General features: G+C 39.2%; 1 protein-coding gene across 1 annotated transcript in view; it reads right to left on the reverse strand.

Annotated features, from left to right (window-relative positions):
• Positions 1–705: 705 nt before the first annotated feature.
• The window catches only part of LOC106875646 (citrate synthase, mitochondrial), a 54,145-nt gene continuing 32,763 nt past the window's right edge, over positions 706–22,087 (reverse strand). Inside the window, exons 4-10 of the mRNA XM_014923884.3 lie at positions 20,119–20,337; positions 15,267–15,437; positions 14,018–14,217; positions 9,050–9,179; positions 6,320–6,421; positions 3,690–3,899; positions 706–1,763 (exon numbers count right to left, since the gene is read on the reverse strand). Of these exons, the coding sequence (XP_014779370.2) occupies positions 1,599–1,763; positions 3,690–3,899; positions 6,320–6,421; positions 9,050–9,179; positions 14,018–14,217; positions 15,267–15,437; positions 20,119–20,337 (1,197 nt within the window). The 3' untranslated portion in view covers positions 706–1,598. The remainder of the gene's footprint in view (positions 1,764–3,689; positions 3,900–6,319; positions 6,422–9,049; positions 9,180–14,017; positions 14,218–15,266; positions 15,438–20,118; positions 20,338–22,087) is intronic.

Genomic DNA, 22,087 nt, shown 5'->3' on the forward strand with positions numbered 1-22,087 from the left:
AACGATTTTATATTAATCTCATGGGTTACTCTATATTTTTGAAGAGGACAAGAATGTAGTTAATAGTGACTTCGAAGTTTTGGCCAGCTAAGACATCAGCAGACTCCAATGCACTGAATACAGAGTATGAACATTAATATAAATAGCTCTGTTGTGACAGGAGTGCTTATATCATCAACATTTAACGTTCGTTTTCCATGCTGGGATGGGTTGAACGGCTTGACCAAGGCCACACCAAGCTCCATTGTCTATTTTAGTATGATTTCTACAGCTGGATGCCCTTCCTAATGCCAACCACTCCATAGAATGTATTGGGTGCTTCTAACGTGGCACCAGCACTGATATTGATTCTACTATTGTGGATGGGTCTTCTTGAATACAGCAATGCCCCAGATATCTCAGTCTTTAGTCACATCTTTTGTAAGACTCAGTATCTTGAGACTGGCCTTCAAAACTTCATCCTATGTCTTCCTGGGTCTCCACAAGATCCATCTACAGGCACATATGCTAATTTTATATCTCACAGAAAAAAAAAAAATAAAATAAAAGCAGCTTCCATAATTTCAGTTGAAATTACTAACATAAGATATCGATCAGAGGAATAAAAAGAAAACAATAAGCTATCCTCCTTCAAATCAATAAGAGACAAAAGCTAAATGCACACAAAAAGTATAAAAAAGAAAAAAAAATTCCGACATGGCACAGTTGTAAATTTGTTCAAATATTTTACTGTCTGGATTATTATTATTACATTGTCATCAATATCAGCCCAGAGTTCGCTTCCACTTTTTTTCAAATTTTATTTTCATACTATTTTATGTGTATTTATCATTATGGTTGTTGTTAGGTCTGACCAGGTTAACTGGGCACAAGTATTGCGACACTAGGTACACCACCTGCTCCATTGTCACATCTACAAGGTGACAGAACAATGGCTACATCAATGGAACTTAGGTTAACTCTCTAGTTAGTGGCACCAGCAGACACTTTTACACACACATATACAGAAACCTACACACACACACACACAAACGTACTTGTGTATATGTATACATGTGTGTATGTGTATATATATATATATACACACACACACACACACACTTATGTATATGTATGTATACATGTGTATGTATGTATGTTATATATATATATATATATTATAGCCACACATGCATACTAATGTGTGTGTGTATGTATACACAAACACCCATATTTATCAAAGTCAGATAAGGCTAATGCCACACACATCTACAAGTGTAAATATATATATATATATATATATATATATATATATATATATATATATATATACACATATATATATATATATATATATATATATATATATATATGCAAGCATATAGTGTATGTATGAACACATATAAACACATGTACATACATACATATATAAATGTGCAACACAAATACACAAAATACATGCATGCACACATCTATATCTGTTCATGCTGATGCCATAATCTCAATGAAGAACAGTTTTTTGCCTGTCCCATATTTAATAAGTGACTGAAGTGAGTGGGGGAGAAAAGACAGAGAGAGAGAAGAGAAAGAGAAGGGATGGGGAAGGGCATAGTAGACTATTATGCAGCGCCAGCCAGCTTCTTCAAGTGCTTGATATCAAAGGATTTTGGACGTTCCAAGGGAAGACCAAGTGCTCGGGACCAGATAAGTGATGCCATGCAACCCAGGGCACGAGACACACCAAACAGTACTGTGTAGTAATTCATTTCCTTTAGATTGTAGTACTGAAAAAGAAAGAGAGAGAAACATGAGATAACATTTACAGGGAGTTGCTGTGTTACATATTTTAGGAAACATAATTCAAAGCTTTAAGAAGTCCGACGAAATACTGGTTTAAGCACCCCATATAACCCCTTGTAACTTTTCTATTATTTAGAATTTTCATAGTTTACAATCATAGAGAATCTACTTTTCTTCACTTGTGATGATTTCACCCAGGAAAGGTTTGGTAGCAAGTCTAATTTTCAATGTTTGGCAGAAGGAAACTTTTTGATTAGAGCTGAGAAATGGTCACTTGATGAAGAGACCTACTAACGAATTTTAGACACATTTCGTAATTCGCGACAGTGTTATATGGTCGAGGTGTGAGTTGAACTGCTTTGCTAATTTTTGTGCAGTTTGCTTGGAATTGGCTGATCTTGATTGCCTAGATTCAAGTGCAATCAGCAACAGAAAAATTTCTCAAGCAAAACTGGTCAAACCATCATTGGCAAGTTCAGACACCTAGAGCTTCGCTTCCATAGGCAGAGGAAATATTTCTTGCAAAGACAAATTTAACTTTCACCTCACAGAGGAGAAAAAAAAACTTTCGAGGACGGGTTATCTCCCCTGGACCAGAGGGTAAATGGAAGCTTGAATCTATTTCGTTAAGGCTTCTTATTAGCTTTAGCAGCAAACGCAGAGAACCAATTTTCTAGTAGGTAACGATTAAAATGAACACATTTTGAGAAAATTATATAACATGCCAAGCTTAACATAGCTTTTAAGAATTCTGATTTCATATGGAAGGCTTAGTCTTACAGGTGCTTAGTCTTACAGGTACCACATATGGCTGTCTAAAGACATGACAAAACGTTTTTCTGGGACTCTGAAAGATGACTAGTGGTTGCAGAAGCACCACTTGAAAGAGTGAACCAAACTTCTTAAAACTATAATAAGCCTGGCACATTAAATGATCAGAGAAATTCTCTCAAAACATGTTCATTTCAAGCGCTACCTAATGGAAAATTAGGTCACCCCATATGCTGTTCAAGCTAATGTAAGACCTAAATGAAAGATCCTAGCTTCCATTTTCCCTCTGGTCCAGGGCAGATAACACATCATCAATTCCACCCCCACCGCTCACCCCCTCTTGTCCTAGCGTTTCTCTGCCTCCATGAGGTGAAAAAGTTAAATCTGTCTTTGTATAGAGTCTGATGAGCTGTCCACAAGATTACAGCTTTCGAGGATATCACACCATTGGTCACACTAAGACCAGACTTTAACTTTGTTTTAGTAATGTAAGCATGCATGAATGGTTTTGTAAAATCCTCAGCTTTTAACGTCCATTTTCCATGCAGGCATGGGATGATTTGACAGGAACTGGCAAGGCCAGGGGCTGCACCACGTTCCAGAGTCTGTTTCGGCTTCGGACACACACACACACACAACTAGCTTCTATAATTGAGTCCAATGGGGGAAGAAAAGTCCCCTACAAAGTTATTCAATTGGCAAGAAATTGTAGCAAAACTGTCCTGAAATCACTTTATCCTATAAAAAGAACAACTTTATTACACAAAGTTGTCCTAAATATAAAAATAGTCTATATGACCATGACTAGAGTTCCTTTGATGATTGGTGTACTCATTCAAAACTGTCCTGGGGCTAAACAACAACAGTCAGTTCAAAATCTCAAGTACCATGACAACCAAAATTATTTCTTCCTTAAGTACAAGTCAGAAAGCTGAGTCAACAGAGAAGAGTTACAAAGAGATGAAATCTCCAGGTGGTTTCAATGCACAAGTCTCTGATATCCAAGTGGTTAAAAAGTGTCAGCTGATGGGCAACCAGGAGTGATGACCTAGATGCATCCCAGTCCCCTTACAGTGTTATCAGAGCCAACCTGGTAGCTAAACAGCAACAACAACACAAATGCCCCAAGTGAACTATACCTGAAGTAATACACCACTGTGTGCGTCAACATTGGGCCAGGGGTTTTTGGCTTTTCCATGCTGCATAAGTGTGTCTGGAACGACTTTGTAGAGCTGCGACACCAGTTTAAATAGAGGGTCATCAGGTAGATGCTTCAGGGCAAACTCACGTTGGCAGGTATAGCGGGGATCTGTTTTCCGTAACACAGCATGCCCATAGCCTGGCACAACCTGGAATAATAATAATAATAATAATAATAATAATGAAGGACAATATCAAAGGATGGATGACAGCACACACAACAAAACAAAAAAGGTTGGGTTTACATCGATCACAGGGAAAGAAATATAAAAAAGGATATATAATAGAAATTAGAGAAATAAATAACAATCACAATCCCAAATAGTGGGGCAGTTCACTTAGGGTAATCTTGAGTAAATCCCACACAAAAATCCCAGGTTACTCTACCATCCTGGCATGTGAATGTGCTCTCTTTCAGTTTCTTTCTTCTTGCTTAGAAAAGCATAGAGTTGATCCAGTCAGCCTCACCAGTCTAATAATAATAATTAAAAGTAAAGTTGCTTACTAATTGATCCACCATGTTCGTTTGATTCCAGGATTGTAAAGAAAGAGGATGGGAAATTTCAAAAAGTATAATCCCATAACATTTAAAATTGCAAGCAATTAGTATATGAAAACTGTAAAGGTCGTGTCTGTAAAAATTGGTGCATTAGGAACTGTGAGTAAAAATGCAGACATTAGTTCAATGAGACTGGAAAGGAATGTCCTGTAGAGCTTCTGGAAAAAGTTTGGGTCACAGGAAGAAGAAAGATTATCAGAAGGGTTTTAAGCACTTGAAAGACTTTTCAAAGCTTGTGGAAACCAAAGGTTACAAGGTAGTAGCCTGCTGCTCACATAAATTCGACCAAGAATAAGGGCCAGATTCAAATTGATAATAATAATAATAATAATGGCTTCCAATTTTGGCACAAAGCAAGCAATTTTAGGGGCAAGTCAATTCCATCATCCTCAGTGCTCAACTGGTACTTATTGACCCTGAAAGGATAATGACATTGGAGATTTTGGTTGTAATTAAGATTAAACAAACATGTGCATACACACACACACATATATTAAATATAAATTACATCAACATATAATTTGTAACGTATCTCTCTCCTTCTCTCACTCGCAGACACAAACACACGCACAATATGTAACTACTGACATGAAGAAATTGTCAAAGTCATTTCCCTTGAAACACTGGCTTCACTTCTTCCTCCAGCATTCATTTTTTTACTTGTTTCAGTCATTTGATTGCAGGCATGCTGGGGTACTGTCTTGAAGGATTTTAGTCAAACAAACTGATCCTGGTACTTATTCTAATGGTCTCTCCAAATTGCTAAGTTACAAGGATGTAAACAAGTAAACACCAGTTGTCATTTATTTATGTGTGCGTGCATGCGTGTGTGTGTGTGTGTGTGTGTGTATCATCAACATTATCATCATCATCATATAATGTCCATTTTCCATGCTGGCATGAGTTAGACGGTTTCACAGAAAAATGGTAAGCTGCACAAGGTTCCAATCTGATTTCGCAGTTTCTACAGCTGGATATCCTTCCTAAAACCAACCACTCCGATTGTTCTGATAAGAAAATAACTCCTGAATTTGTTGCTGAGACCCAGGCCATGATTGACAATGATCCCTCTACGTCAATGAGGTCCATCACCAGGCACATCATATGGAGTTTCTACTCACACGTTTTCTACAGATTGAGCAGGGCCATGTACTTGAAAGGGATTGTGGTTTGACAGCCTTCCTACTTACTAAGACTTTGGTTTTTGCAAGGTTGACCCTTACGCCCTTCAATTCTAATCTTTGCTTCCACACCCTGAACTTCATCTCTAGTCCTGCCAGTTAGTCAGCTATTAGGGCAAAGTCATCACCATAGAGGAGCTCCCAGGGGCAGCCTGTCTTGAATTCCTCTGTTATTGTCTGGAGGACTGTGACAAATAAGAGGAGCTGAGGACTGATCCTTGGTGAATCCCTACTTCTACTCGGAATTCTTCACTATACTCGTTGCCAACCCTCACCTTCCTGACAGCATCTCTGTACAGCATTTGTACAGCTCTTACCAACCACTCATCTATCCCCAGTTTCCACATTGACCACCACATAAAGGATTGGAGGACCCTGTCAAAAGCTTTCTTCAAGTCAACAAAAGCCAAGTACGGAGGTTTAATGTTTGGCTATATATTTCTCCTGTAGTTGCCTTACCAGAAATATAGTGGTGCTTCTGCCTAGGACAAAACCAAACTGCATCTCATCTAGCCTAACTCTCTCCCTAATTTGTTGGGCTGTGGCCCTCTCTGTAACTTTTATCACCTGATCCAATAATTTGAAACCCTTATAGTTATTTCTATCTAAAGCCTCACCTTTCTACTTGCAGCAGTTGACTATGGTGCTGCTACACCAGTCATGGAGTATGACTTAGCTGTATGTATTTTCGAGTGTCCTCAAACAGCAAAACACATGTGTGATCGATATAATTCAAAGGTTCTCTCATTCCTGTCTTGCGAGTAAAAAACAAGAGACCGTTAATTGTAGACATGTTGGTTCTTATAATCTTCATCTGTTGCAAACTTACCTGCCCAGATTTCAAGGTGTTCCATATAAATTCCCTTAGCTGATCATCTGAAACTTCACCGCCAAGTTGCTGCTGTAACTTCGTCAACCACACGAGGACTTCCTGAAATATTCATAAATTTTAAACACATAGAGATAATGTATGTTTTCACATACACACACACCGCTAAGAAACAGACAGAAAAACATCAGAAGCTATATCATGGTGGAAGTGCATGGCTTAGTGGTTTGGGTGTTGGACTAATATGATTGCAATATTGTGGTTTCAATTCCTGGTTTGAGCAAAACACTTCATTTCACGTTGCTCCAGTTCACTCAGCTGACAAAAATGAGTAATCCTGCAATGGACTATCATCATCATGTAACGTCCGGTGTCCGTGCTGGCATGGGTCAGACGGTTTGACTGGGCTGGCAAGGTGAGGGACTGCACCAGACTCCAGTCTGATTTGGCATGATTTTCTACGAGTGGATCCCCCTCCTAACGCCAACCACTCCGAGAATATAATGGGTGCGTTTATGTGCCATTTGCATGACACTGGGGTGCGTTTACGTGCCACCAGCTTGGATGCCAATTTGTGTGACATTAGTATCTGCCACGACTGCAATTTTGCTCGGCTCAATGGGTCTTCTTCTCAAGCACAACACAATGCCAAAGGCCTTGGTCATTAACTCCGTGAGGCCCAACACTTGAAAAAAACTCAGCCACTTTGCCTCCATGAGGCCTGACACTCAGAAGGAACTCAGCCACCTCACCTCTGTGACACCTGGGACTCAAAAGTGACTCAGCTGTTTTACTTCCATGAGGCCCAATGCTTGGAAGGAACTCAACTGTTTTGCCTCTGTGAGGCCCAACATTCAGATTTTGATTCTTTATGTGCCACCAGCACATGTGCACTTGCCTTGAAGGGTCCACTCAAGCACAGCACATCGCCAAAGGTCTCAGTCACTAGTCATTGCTTTTGTGAGGCTCAAAGTTTGAAGATCATTCTTCACCACCTCATCCTATGTCTTCCTGGGTCTATCCCTATTACAGGTTCCCCCTACAGTTACAGATCAGCACCGCTTTACACAGCTGTCCGCATCCATATGCATCACATGACCATACCAGCACAGTCTTCTCTCTTGCACACCACATCTGATTCCTCTTATGCCTAACTTTTCTCTCAAGATGCTTACACTTTGTTGAACATGTACACTGACATTGCACATCAAGTGAAGCATTACTGGCTTCATTTCTCTCAAGTCTACAGATGTCCTCGGCTGTAACAGCCCATGTTTCACTGCCATGCAGCATAGCTGTTCGCACACAAACATCAAACAATCTACCTTTCACTCTGAGTGAGAGAGGCCCTTTGTTGCCAGCAGGGGTAAAACGTCTCTGAACTTTGCCCAGCCTAATCTTATTCTCACAGCTATGCTCTTGGAACATACACCTCCACCACTAACCTGGTCACCTAGATACCAAGAGCTATCTACTACCTCTAGCTTTCTCTACTGGCACATCTTCAGCATTTATGGCACCTGTGCACCTACCACATACAAAGGTTAGCGTCCCTGTTAACCTTCCTTTGATATTGCTGCACCTTTTGTGTGTCCAAAGCTTACACTGGGTGCATCTTATGGAGTTTCTACCTACATCTTTTCTACAGATTGAACAAGGGCATCTACCTGAAGGGATTTGTGATTTGTCTGCCTTCTTACTAGGATTTTGGCTTTTTGCTAGTTTAACTCTAAACATTTCGCTCAGAGTGCTCATTCTGCCAGCTCACCACCTTAATGTTATTGGCTCTTTGCCAAATCAGATTGAAGCTTGGTGCAGCCTCCTGGCCTGCCAGTTCTCAGTTAAACAATCCAAACCATGCCAGCATGGAAATTGGATGTTAAACAACAATGATGATGATAAATAATAGTTTCACATTTCAGCAAAAAGCCAGCAATTTTAGGGGAAGAGAGTTGGTTCAGACCATTGACCTCAGCATTATTTGAACTCAGAATGAAAATAGCTGGAAGAAATGCCAGTCAGCATTTTCTGCAATGCACTAATGATTTAGCCATCTTACCAATGATGAATATAATGAATTGGCTGGAGGAGATAAGGGCTACTTGGCTGGTAATCATCAACCTCCAAAGGACGAAAGGCAAAGTTAGTTTCAGCAGAAATTGAATATTTGAATCCAGAAATGAGTTCACAACAAATTCCACACAAATAACCAAGGTAGAAAGAGCCCACTCCAGTCATGAAAGACAACACAGCACAACCCGGTCCAGGAATTGAACTCACAACCTCATGATTTTGAGCCCAATGCTCTAACCACTGAGCCATGCACTTTCTCACACACACACACATGATAAAAGGGTAAAGACCCCTTTGGTCTTGCACCTAGAAAGTTCCCCTCGGAGGCACAAGTCCAGGCAACATTGTTTATGGAAAACTAGCATACCATCCATGCACACCAGCCAAAGGGAAAGCAAAGACTGATGCAGTTTGGCACCAGTGACGCTGCAGCTCATTTCTACAGCTCAGTAGAACTGGAGCAACATGAAATAAAGTGTCTCACTCAAAAACACAACACACAGTCCAGTCCAGGAATTGAACTCACAACCTCACGATTGTAAGCCCAACATTCTAACCACTGAGCTATGCACCTTCACTCAATAACAAATAAAGAAAGTAAAAGGAAAAATAGAAGTAAAATAAAAAAATACTGAGTAATGGTAGTTATAAAGTCACCTGATTAGCAAGTCCATGAAGTGGCCCTGCAAGACCATTCATTCCTCCTGCAAATGCTAAATAAGGGTCAGAAAGGGCACTGCCTACAAGGTGAGTTGTATGGGCACTGACATTGCCTCCTTCATGATCACTGAAAGAGAGAGAGAAAAGATGAAGAGATTGACAGATATACAAATAAATAGTAGATTCACTGTTAATTATTCTATACTTATAAAAGAAACAGCACCATTGCCACTATTAGCTTCAAAATATCAAAATGCATAAATTGGATTTGGTAGATGAAAACTGAAAGAAGTTGTATATGTGAGTGTCTGTCTCCCACCACTGCTTGACAACTGATGTTGGTGCATTTACATCCCTGTAACTTGGTAGTTTGGCAAAAGAAATCAATAGGATAAGTAATAGGTTTTTTAAAAAAAGCCTTAGGGTTAATTTATTCAACTAAAATTCTTCAAAAGAGAGAGAGAGAGAGAGAAAAGACAGATATACAAATAAATAGTATATTGTTCATTATTTTATAGTTATAAAAACTGCACCAATCCATTGCTACTATTAGTTTCAAAATATCAAAATACATAAACAGATTGAACATCTAACATTATACAGACTGACATCCTAGAGCCTGAGTGGTTTTTACTTAAATTTTAGAGGGCCTGCAAAAATCATGAATATTGCTCCTTTATTGAGAATCAGAAAGTAAAAAGAAAAAAAGTGTAAGCATGGCTGCATGCTGAGAAGTTTGCTTCCCAACCACATGGTTCAAGGTTCAGCGCCACTGCGTGGCACCTTGGGTATCTTCTATAGCTTTAGGCCAACCAAAGCCTTGTGAGTGGATTTGGTAGATAGAAACTGAAAGCTCATTTTATGTGGGTGTCCCAGCACCACTTGACAACTTGTATTGGTGTGTGCTTATGCCCCCATAACTTAGCTGTCTGGCCAGAAAGACCAATAGAATAAGCACCCATTGGGGGGGGGGGGTCAGTTCATTCAACAAAAATCCTTCAAGGCAGCTGTGGTCTACTGACTGAAACAAGTAAAAGATATGATGATGATAATATATGCTGTATGTTCGTGTCTCCTTGTCTTGACATCACATGTTAGTTGTAAATGATTGTCACTGTTATACAAGCAGTGTCATTCATTTCCAAATATTTGGCAGGTGCCAGTGACATGTAAAAAGCACCCACTACACTCTTGGAGTGCTTGGCGTTAGGAAGGGCATCAAGCTGTAGAAACCTTGCCAGATCAGATTGGAGCCTGGTGCAGCCTCCTGGCTTCCCAGTCCTCAGTCAAACCATCCAACCCATGCCAGCATGGAAAGCAGACATTGAACAATGGGGATGATGATGATGAATACATACATGTACACAAACATTATTATTCAATCACAGGTCAGTTTTCATCCAGTATATGAAGATGGACTCTCTTATGAAAAACAACATATGTGTTCAACTTTTTTAACAAATGACTTTTGATTTGTTTATAATGATCAAAGTTTGTGTAGTACATTAGCTCACTCCCTCCAACTCAACATTACCTGAAGAAGTGTATGGTGTACCACATGTCAGGTGTCAATGGGATCAGAGCAACATGAAGAGTTTTGCTCAAGAATACAGCACAACATCCCGTCTAGGAATTGAAACCCCTGATCTCGCAATCATGAGTGCAGCACCCTAACCACTAGGTCAGGCTTCCTCTTTCATTCAGTACACCTATGACCAAAAGTTTGTTTCTAAACAAGGACAAATGTTTAAAAGGTGAACATTTTCACTCTTCACAGTAACCTAACTATTTCGTTTTTATCAATAAACTTTAGCTTTTAGCTCACCTCTCTCTTTCTCTCCCTCTATGCTATATTGTTTTAGGTAAGCAATCTGTCTCGCTGACAGTGTATAATTTCAACATCGCACCTCCCACAGACCAGCTTCACTCAGTATTTTTAAAACAATCATAACCATCAAATATTCACTTTGCACCAATTACTAAACAATACACAGGCTTTCACAAACTATGACATTGACAGAGCAATGACCTCTCAATGACCTCTTAAAGCTCAGCACAAAACTTTATTCTTTCACTGCTTCCACTTATTGGACAGTAGCCATGCTAGGGCACTGCTCTCAAAGGTAAAGCCAATTATATAGGCACCCATACTTTGTGTAGTATTTATTTTATCATCAACATCATAATCATTTTAACATCTACATTTCCATGCCTGAACAGAGCAGACGAAGTTTACTGAAATAGATTTTATACAGTTGAATGCCCTTCCTCTCACCAACCTTCACTTATTTCCAAGCAAAGTAATATTTTCCCATAGCCAGAGATGTTCTCACAGAATGTTGAAAATGGATGGTACAGCATATATGACAGCGGCACTCATTTACACATACCCCAAGGAGACACAAACACACACACGTATGTCTTTTCTCTCTGTTTTCTTTCCTCATTCGTTTCCGTCAAAGAGTACAGACTCAAAACATCAAAGACTCTACTATTATTTTAGAGAGTCAAACTAATACATTTTGTTGTCCCCTCACCTGTCCATGTCTTGTTTCTTTGTACAATTTTGAACCATATATATATATATATATATATATATATATATATATATATATATATATATATATATATATATATATATACACATTCTGATGCCACCTCGCCTGTGGTGGCATCAAGTAAAAAGCACTTGATCAACTCTGCAGGGTGGCTGATGTTAGGAAAGGCATCCACCCATCAAAAAACCCTGCCAAAACAGACACTGAAGCCTGGTGCAGTCTTCTGTCTACCCAGCTCCTGTCAAACTGTCCAACCCATGCCAGTAGGGAAAGCAAACATTAAATGATGATGAGACACACACACACACACGAGTGGACAAAAAAAAGAAAAACAAGGTACTCAACACATTTAGTAGGAGTTATATTTATCATTTAACCCTTTTGATACAAACCCGGCTGAAACCAGCTCTGTACTACAAATGTCTCATTTTCATAAGTTCTGAATTAAAATCTTCCACCAGACCTTAGTCATAATCTAAAACTAGCTTAATGATAACCAAGTTATTTTACAAAACATCTCAAAATAAATCCAGTAAAGAAAGGTCTAAAATGGGCATGGAGCTGAATCAAACCTCCTTCTTTCCCTCACTCACTCTCTCCCACACGTGAGTTTCTTTCAGTTACTGTCTACCAAAACCACTCACAAGAACTTGGTCAGCCCAGGGCTATAGTACACCACACTTGCTCTCAGAAGAAGAAGAAGAAAAAGAAGCTAAGTCAACCAAAGCAAGATTTGAACATGAAGATACATAACAAAAACACAAGGCATTTTATGTGATGCTCTACCAATTCTGCCAGTCAACAGCCATATATCAATAAAAGAGCAGAAAAGAATAAAACCAAAATGACTTCTTGTTTCCTAATAAACAGAAATAGAACAGGACCTGAATGATTTATAGCAGAGAAGGTCAACATTTCATAGTTTATACCATGACTAGGTGCATTTTAAACAAAACTGCTTCTGCAGTCAATCTGTGCCAAGCAAGAGATTTATAGACAAGAAATGTATCAAAAATAAATCAATAAATAGGTGCATGCATGGCTGTATAGTAAGAAGCTGGCTTCTCGGCCACATGATTCTAGTCTTACTGCATGGCACTTTCGGTAAGTGTCTTCTACTCTAGCCTCAGGGCTGACCAAAGCCTTGTGAGTGGATCTAGTAGATGGAATCTGAAAGAAGCCCATTGTGTGTGTCTTCCATCACCACTTAATTGGTGTTGGTGTGTATGTCCCTGTAACTTAGCAGTTCAGCAAAAGAGACTAACAGAATAAGTACCAAGCTTGAAACGAAAAACAAATAAACAACTACTGGGGTCAATTCATTCAACTAAAAGTTCCAAGTGGTGCCCCAGCATGGCCATAGGGTAATGACTGCAACAAGTAAAAGACAAAAGATGAAAGTAAAATAAAACACACCCTAGTTTACAATAGTAGGACATGACTCCAGAGAGATTTACCTGCAGTTTGTAGCAGGTCAAACAACCACCCAGAGGCTATCTTGTCAGCATATTGTTGTTGGTAATGTACACACACACACACTCATCCATACAGATGTAAGGAATATTTTAACATCCCACTACTCTCATTGCTGTCCCCCGTAACTTAACAGCTCAGTACTGTCTGTCATCCCTTCTAACATTCAGAGAAGTGAACCTCCTCATTGTACCAATTTATAGTGAGGTGGAGAGTGGACTTACTCTTGGCCATTTACATAAAGAGGTAATGAACTGCAACAAGAAGCGTTAATCAGATAATGAGTCACTACTCATGCTGAGCCACTCACTGCACCAACACACACAAATACTTGAGATCAATGGACAAACGGAACACACACTTACAAAAATACACACCACATGTGAATACAGAACACAGGCACGTCTTGCTGTAGCTATGCACACACACTACATACGCTGCATACACAAATACAGAATTGGAACTGTCAGTTATGAGGTGAATTTAATGTGCAAGTGGCTGAGCATTCCACAGACATAGTTCTGAGAGAGATTCAGCATGACACACAATGTGACAAGGCTGGCCCTTTGAAATACAGGTTCTACGACTGGAGCAATGTGAAATAAAATGTCTTTGCTCATGGACACGACATACTGTTGGGTATTGAACTCATGACCTTATAGCTGTGAGCTGAATACCATAACCACTAAGCCACATAACTTCACCTTCAAACACAGAACACTCAAACAAATACTTAGCCACACACACTCAAATACACACACAAAAACCTACTACACAGTTAAATACAGAAAACACACAGAAGCAAACAGAAAAGCATACACACGTGCAAATACAGAAAAACACACACAAACATACACAGACAAGTATTCAAAGATGCAATGAACAGAAGTTCCGCAAAGGATTATATAAATCCATGCAGTAATTCAAGACCAACCTGTGAATAGTGAGGTACAATCTCATGAGTTCAGTAAATGCTGGATCTTCAAACCCTAACATGGAGGTAAAGTTCCATGTCCAGTCCTTATCTGGATCAATGGCACCAACTGAAGTGCCATCGCGGTACAGATTTCGGTAAATAATTGCTGCTATGGTGGGCAGTTTGGCAATGAGATTCATGGAATCTTCATAAACATACTGTAAAAAATACAAAGAAAAAGTTCTTTAAAAGAAAGAAATAGTCATGAAAGAAACTAATATATCAATTCAAAAATTTAATAATTATGACATAATTTATTTGGGCTTAAACATCCATTAATGCTGTCTCACCTGAAGAAATGATTGCATGATGATGATCTACCTGATGCCCATTGATACTATGAACTACACTGTGATCAACCAAGATATACATGTATATACATACATATATATGCACACACACATATATACATATTTATACATATATACTAAGGGAGGGAGAGAAAGATGGGCTTCTTTCAGTTTACATTTATCAAATTCAGTCAAGGTTTTGGTTGGCCTCAAAGCTATAGTTAGAAGACACTTGCCACAAGGTTCTACGCAGTTTGACTGAACTCAGAACCATGTGGTTGGGAAGCAAGCTTATTACCACAGAGCCACATCTGTACTTGGTATGATGAGTTTCATGGTTGAAAAATTGTAAACAAAAATACCCAAAACAACACCTAAGCAGACATTTATAAACAATGAACTTTGACACTGACAAGCCATCAGTATTCTGAGTGACTGATGCAGTTTTAGCTGACTGAATTTTAACATACAGTTCACCATTTCCTGCTTTACAAGGAATTCAGCTGAACAACGAGGCCAAAATACCAAGTAAATCAGAAATACTGCCAAAGTAAGTAAACAATGGTAGATTGCTAAACATTTGTTTTTAAGCGACCATGGAAGTCTAGTAGAATAGCAGCCAACCCCACCTCAATCTTAATTTTTTTTTTTTCATTTATCTATTTATTATTCTTTTTAAGGCTTTTGTAATCCTGGATATAATGTCTTGGAGGAAAAAAAGGAAAGACAGACTAGAAATTGTTGGAATGCTTTTCATCAAGAGATTGATGATGATGAAGGAGGAGGAAGGAAGGAAGGAAGAATAAGAATGAAAAAGGAAAAAGGACAAAGAAAGAAGTAGAAAAAAAAAAGAAAAACAAGAAGACGGAAGCAGCTGTTGTAGAGTTTTGAACAAAAGATATAAAAGTTAATTTTACCTGCCAATAGGTAGTCTTGTGGACTCCATCAGAATAAGCTTTTGCAAATTTGCTTTCACTGTTCAGTGCTGTAATGGCAGCGCTAAACTGAGACATAGGATGAAGGTTACTGGGGAAGTTGTTTAGCATGGTTATTACATGGTTAGGTAGTGCTGCTCTGTCGTTCCATTCCTGAAAGGTGGATTAGCTGTAATTAGCATTGATGTCTTTAACATAGGGGGGGGAAATTTTAGTGAAAAAGCAAATATTTAAGGGAGGGGTCAGTGGATTAAGTTTATCCCTAGAGGGAGGAAAAGGCAAAGTTCAGCTTAGTGAGATTTTAATGCAGAATGCAAACACAGTTGGAAGAAATACTGCAAGGTATTTTGTCCAGTACTTCAATTCTGCCAATACATTGCTGCTGCTGCCAACAACAACAACAGCAACAGCAACAACAACAACGGTAATAATAATAATGGTCTCGAATTTTTGCACAAGGCCAGCAATTTGGGAGAGGGGGTAAATTAATTACATCAACCCCAGTGTTTGAATGGTACTTATTTTATCAACCCTGAAAAGATGAAAAGCAAAGTCGATCTTGGTGGAATTTGAACTCAGAACGTAAAGACAGACTAAATGTTGCTAAATATTTTGCCCAGTGTGCTAACAATTCTTCCAGTTTAATAATAATAACTAGTGGGACCCATGAATATTTCAAGATAAAGTTCTTTTTTAATCTAAAATATACTCTCCTTCATTTTCTACAATGCTCTTCCCTCTCTCTGGTAGACTTGCAAGGCCCCTCTTCCAAAATCCACTTGTCTGTACTCTTCTACAGAATCCCATTTTTTCTGTCCAAATGATTTTGAAGACTGCAGGATAAATGAGAATCAGATGGGGCAATGTCTGACGAATATGGTGGGTGGGGCATCGTTTCTTATTCAAACTGCTCCAGCCTTTGGAATGTCATCTTCGCTGTATGTGACCAAGCATTATCCTGATGGAAGAACACCTTTTGTCTTGAAACCAAAGATGGTCGTTTTTCTTCTATCGCTGACTTAAGTCACTCAAGTTACTCACCGTAGATTTCTGTTATTGTTTGGTTTGGATTTAAAGGTTCAAAGTGGATTAAACCTTTCATATCCCACCAAATAGATAACACCTTACAGAGCTGAAAGGCCTTCTTTAGCCTGCGATGCCGGTATTTCTCCTTTCCCTACCCACTGTCGTCAGCACTTGACATTTTTATAGAAAACCCATTTCTCATCACCTGTTACTTTTCGGTCCAAAACCATTTCATTTGTGAGACATAACAGCAAAGAAGAGCATACATTCATTCTCTGCGCATGATTAGACTCGGAAAGTTTGTAAGGAACCCATTGACCCAATTTACCGACTTTGCCAATGACACAGAGGTGTCAATGAATGGCTGAATGACCAAATCCAAGCCTCTCTGCTAGTTCCTCAACAGTTACGATGGGATTTTGTTCCACCAGGGTTTGCAGGATGTTCTCATTGAGCTCTACAGATCTTTCATGATGAGAATCGTCTTCTAGGCTGTACTTTCCAACTTCCAATTTCTGGAACCACCATTGACACTGGCTTACGCTTATTGTCCAATCCCCATTTACTGCATTAATATTCCTCGCACTTTCCATTGCGCCGTTGCCTTTATTGAACTCATGAAGCAAAATATGCCAAATATGCTCCTTTGTCATTTCCATTACAGCTTTGAAAAAGGTGTTAAAATCACACTCTTCAAAACTGCACAAGAGCACAACACACCACCCAATCTCACATGTTATAGGCACAAGGCCTGAAATTGGGGAGAGGGATACAGTTGACCTCCCAAAAGGATCGATCAAGGCAAAGTTGACATTGGTGGAATTTGAACTCAGAACGTCATGACAGACAAAATGCCACCAAGCATTTTGCCCAATATGCTAATGATTCTGCCAGCTTTAATAATCCTTTCTACTATAGGTGGTACTACAACTACTACCACTATCAAATAAATAATAATAATAATAATCCTTTCTACTAAAGGCACAAGGCCTGAAATTTTTTTTGGGGGGGGGGACTAGCCGATCACATCAAACCCAGTGTTTCACTGGTACTTAATTAATCAAGGTCATACGTGGTTCACCTTGATATGAGATCACCATGTTGCACACTTACCAGATGGGTACTCATGATGAGTAGAGTGGGCTTCATATATTTGTACCCCAGAGCATGCACTGCTCTCTTGCATAATAATAATGGTTTCAAAATCAGGATAGGGAATAAGTCAATTACATCAACCCCAGTGCTCAACTGCTACTTATTCTATTGACCCAAAAGGATGAAAGGGAAAACAGAACTTGGATGAATTTGAACTGAGAATATAAAAACAGTTTTGCTTAATGTGCTAATGATTCTGCCATCTTGCCACAATAATGATGATAATAATAATTCTTCATTTGATAATAATTTGGTGTGTATTTATAAGATTTGATGGTGTATTTAAATGCAAAAGTTTATACACAAGAAACAGTGAAATACATAAAAGGCTTCACAATCTCACTTCTACACAGCCATATTACCTGGCAGGAGTTACATAATGTATGTTGTAACATATTCCTTTTGGACATTTTTCCACATGGATGTGTGAAGCATTAAAACCTGTCTGTTTTTAATAAACACACACTGGTATATATATATCTCCTGGCACTTCTTATCATCAGTTGTGAAGAAACTGCAAACCAAGCTCACATTTTTAGCTCTGTTGATGAGTTCTTCTGCATTGCTTAGATTCCTGTGTTTGTCTTTTATAGAAAGTTGCTCATGGAACCTTGCCATTTCTGTAAAGGAGCAATTTTAGAGGAAACATTCATGTTGTTGCTGCTTGTGGTGGTGAGGTTGGCAGTAGAACAACAATGTTGTGATGAAACAAGTGATAGAAGTACCAGTTGCAAAGGCAATATTTTTATTGTTGATTGGCAATCTTGGGAAATCCTTGCAATTGTGACAGTTGCTGCTGCTGCTGCTGTTGTTGTTGTTGTTGTTGTTGCTCCATTTTTTGTCAAACCTGTTTCTGACCTTCAAGATACTTCCACAGTATCTCCATGATATCTCCCAACATCAGCAAATTCTTTTAGTAACAGCTTATTTCTTAGATTTTATTCTGCCCTTGCCCCACACCTACATCTATATAACAATCCCTTCTACTAGGGGGTGGGTGGGAGAGGCTAATCAATTACATCGACTCCGGGGCTCAACTGGAATTTTGTTCAACAATTCTGAAAGGACAAAAAGCAAAAGTTGTCCCCGACAAAATTTGAACTCAGAATGTAACGACAGACGGAGTGCTGCTAAGTATTTTGCCTGGCATGCTAACCATGCTGCCAACTGACCACCTTTTATGCTTCTAACAAAATGGCCAATATAAAGCTTGATGTGACAACAAGCTAGCAGAACCATTAACATGCTGGACAAAATGATTACTGGCATTTCATTTACCATTACGCTTCGTGTCAAATTCTGCCAAGGTGAACTTTACCTTTCATCCTTTCAGGGTTGATAAAATAAGTACCAGTTGAGCACTGGGGTTGATGTAATCAACTTATCCCTACCCTCAAAACTGCTGGCTTTGCGCCAAAATTTGAAACCAATATAAAGGTTGGTTGGTTAGTGTATAAAGAGAGACCGAGAAAGAGTTAACACAAGGGATGCAGATTGAGTGCACAAACTAAGCTTGGTGGCAGGCAATGATAAAGGAATGTTTCTCTCTTGCCCAAGGTGCCATATGGTGGGACTGAACCTATAATTATGTGGTTAGGAAGCAATCTTCTAACTATAAAGCCATGGCCATGCTGTATCTCCTTATATTACACATGGTGACAAAACTACACTTCTAAAGTTACTCATTATGTAACAATTTATCACTAGTCGTACTATACTCTACGCATTATAATGTTTTTGCCTATCTCCACCATTCCCATCACTGGCTAAAATTAAGCCTTCAGCATTTAAACTGGCCATATCCAGTCAAAATATTCTGTTTTATCTTCAAACCATCCAGATCCGGTCTCTCACACTTACCCTACAATATTATTCTAAAATCAAACAATCATATCAGTGAAATCTCAAAGCCATAAGATAATTCATGACTAATTCAAATCAATGTGAACAAATAAATATTACATTTGACAGAGTAATCTGTGTGCTAAGAGCTTCAAATGGCCATAATCCAGACCAAATATTCTGTTTTCTATTCAAACTGACCAGATCTGGCTTCTCACATCTTACAATGTTATTCTGAAAATAACTACATAATTGAAACTTCAAAGCCACAAGATAATACATAATTCAAACCAATGCGAATAAATAAGCATTAGGCTTGTCAGAGTAATCTGAATGTGAAACGGTTAAATCCCGATACAAAAGACTTATCTAAAAGCCATCAATTACTGATAGTCCACATATATATTTTTATTTAAATGTCTTTTACTTTGTAGATATAGCTACAGTATCTACCTCCACCCCTACATCATATAAGTACAGTATCTGCCCTACCCCCAATATCACCCTATTTACATCAGACTCTCTAGATATTACTACAGTATCTCCCCACAATGTCACCCCCACCACACCTGACTTTCTAGATATGAAAGTATCTACCTTCCCCAGATCATCCCACCACCCCTGACCATCTCGATACGACAGTATCTACCCCTCACTGTGAAAAACATCTGATTTAAGAATCACCCGGCTATCCTTAACACCTGACCTACAAAATTCTGTATTAGCTATCCCCCACCCCACAATACTTCATCTGGAAATCTGACTGAGCACCCGACGTTGTAGAAACTTTTGGAGAAAGAGAGAACCTTACCTTCGAAATAGCATCAACCTGCTCCTGGGTTGGTATATCACCTGTGACCAGGAGCCAGAACAGACCTTCTGGAAGAGGTTCTTCTCCGCCACCATGAGCTTTTGGTAGGATTTCCTGACATTCCGGAATGCTGTAATTTCGGAAACGGATCCCTTCATCTGCATCTAGGACAGAGGTCTCCGTTACAAGGCCTTTGATGCCACGCATACCACCAAACACCTGCAGAAAGAACAAAAATGTAGGGGTTAACGACACACAAAACACCATGACACCTACAGCTAACAACACATGGAATACATGTACGATTAACAATATAAACTGGTGTACATACTGATTCAGGGTGCCAAAGAGAAGACTGCTCTGGTTTGGTCAAATGATCTGAGTAAGGTAAAAGATTACTTTCTTGAGTCATGCTGACTCATAAAAGACTTGTTCCTGGTTTCCATGGCATATACATTCCCCCACCTGGACAGGACGCCAGTTCGTCACAGGATTATTCATTTTTGCCAGTTAGATGGACTGGATCAATGTAAAATGAAGTGTTTTGCTCAAGAACACAATGCATTGCCTGGTCCAGGAATCGAAACCACAATCTCATGATCATGAGTCCAATACCCTAACCACTAAGCCACACACCTCCACATATGATGTGAATGGATGTAGATAGCTCCATAAAGAAGTGCTGATCATTCAACGTGGATGAAACTTGTGGAAGAGGGAGACCCAGAAGGACATAAGACAAAGTACTGAAGGACAACCTCAGGACACTGAGCCTCACGGAGGAGATGACAAAGGACCAAGATATCTGACACCTTGCTGTGCTCAAGAAGACACGTCCTCCACAGCAGAATTGTTAATGCCACACCCCCTGCTAAAGAGAATTGACCTGGAAGAGCCCTGTGACACATGCTGGTGACACATAAAAGCAACTGTGCTGACACCAAGTAAAAAGCTCTCGTGCCAGTGCCACCTAAAAAGCACTCAGCACTCTGTGGAGTGGATGGCTTTAGGAAGAGCATCCAACCGTAGAAACCAAACCAAATCAGACTGGAACCTGGTGCAGCTCTGTGTTTGCCAGCACTTGACAAGCCGTCCAACCCATACCAGCATGGAAAAGAGACATCAAATGGGAACAATGACTGGTACATGTAGGATAAACAAAATATATGAGGTACATGTAAAGTTAACAGATGCTTGATACATGTAGGATTAACATATCCTGGGTACATGTAAAATTAACAAAACACAGGGTACATTAATAACATCTTATAGTATATGTAGGCTCAACAATGCTGAGTACAAGCAAGCAGGATCAATAACACATCCTGGGTGCCTGTAGGGTCAACAACATATGCAGGGTACATGCAGTCTTCAGTAGCTAAGGCTGACCCAAAGGTTGAGGCCATACAACAACAACAACAAGGAATGACACACTGTATAGTGTATACCTAGATGCACCATGATTGGGAAAACAAAAATGATCACAGTAAGTTACCTTCAACTCTTTTTAAAATTTTTTTTATATCAACCCACCTGATATTACCCCTAGGTCTATGATACAAATTTCCCGTGTTAAGGTGATGTAAACCTTCCATGAATATTTCAGGTTGATTAATATTGCACACACCAGCTTAATACTTCAGTACTCAACCCTGCAGCATTTAAACTGGTCATATCTGGCCAAAATATTCCACAAGTTTTACGCTCAAACTGGCCAGATCCAGCCTTTCCAATCTACCTTACAATGTCATTCTAAAAATAAAACAATCACATCATTGAAATCTTGAAGCTATGACAATGCATGATTATTTCAAGAGAATCTGAATAGAGAAGCATTACAATTGACAGAGTATCCTGAATGCTAAAGGGTTAAACCAGCCACATCCAGCACAAATATTCTGTTTTATGGTGAAACTGATCAGATCTGGCCTCTCACACCTAACCCACAATGTCATTCTAAAACAATCAC

Source organism: Octopus bimaculoides, chromosome 27 (assembly GCF_046866305.1).
Source record: "Octopus bimaculoides isolate indiv1 chromosome 27, ASM4686630v1, whole genome shotgun sequence".
NCBI lineage: Eukaryota > Metazoa > Mollusca > Cephalopoda > Octopoda > Octopodidae > Octopus > Octopus bimaculoides.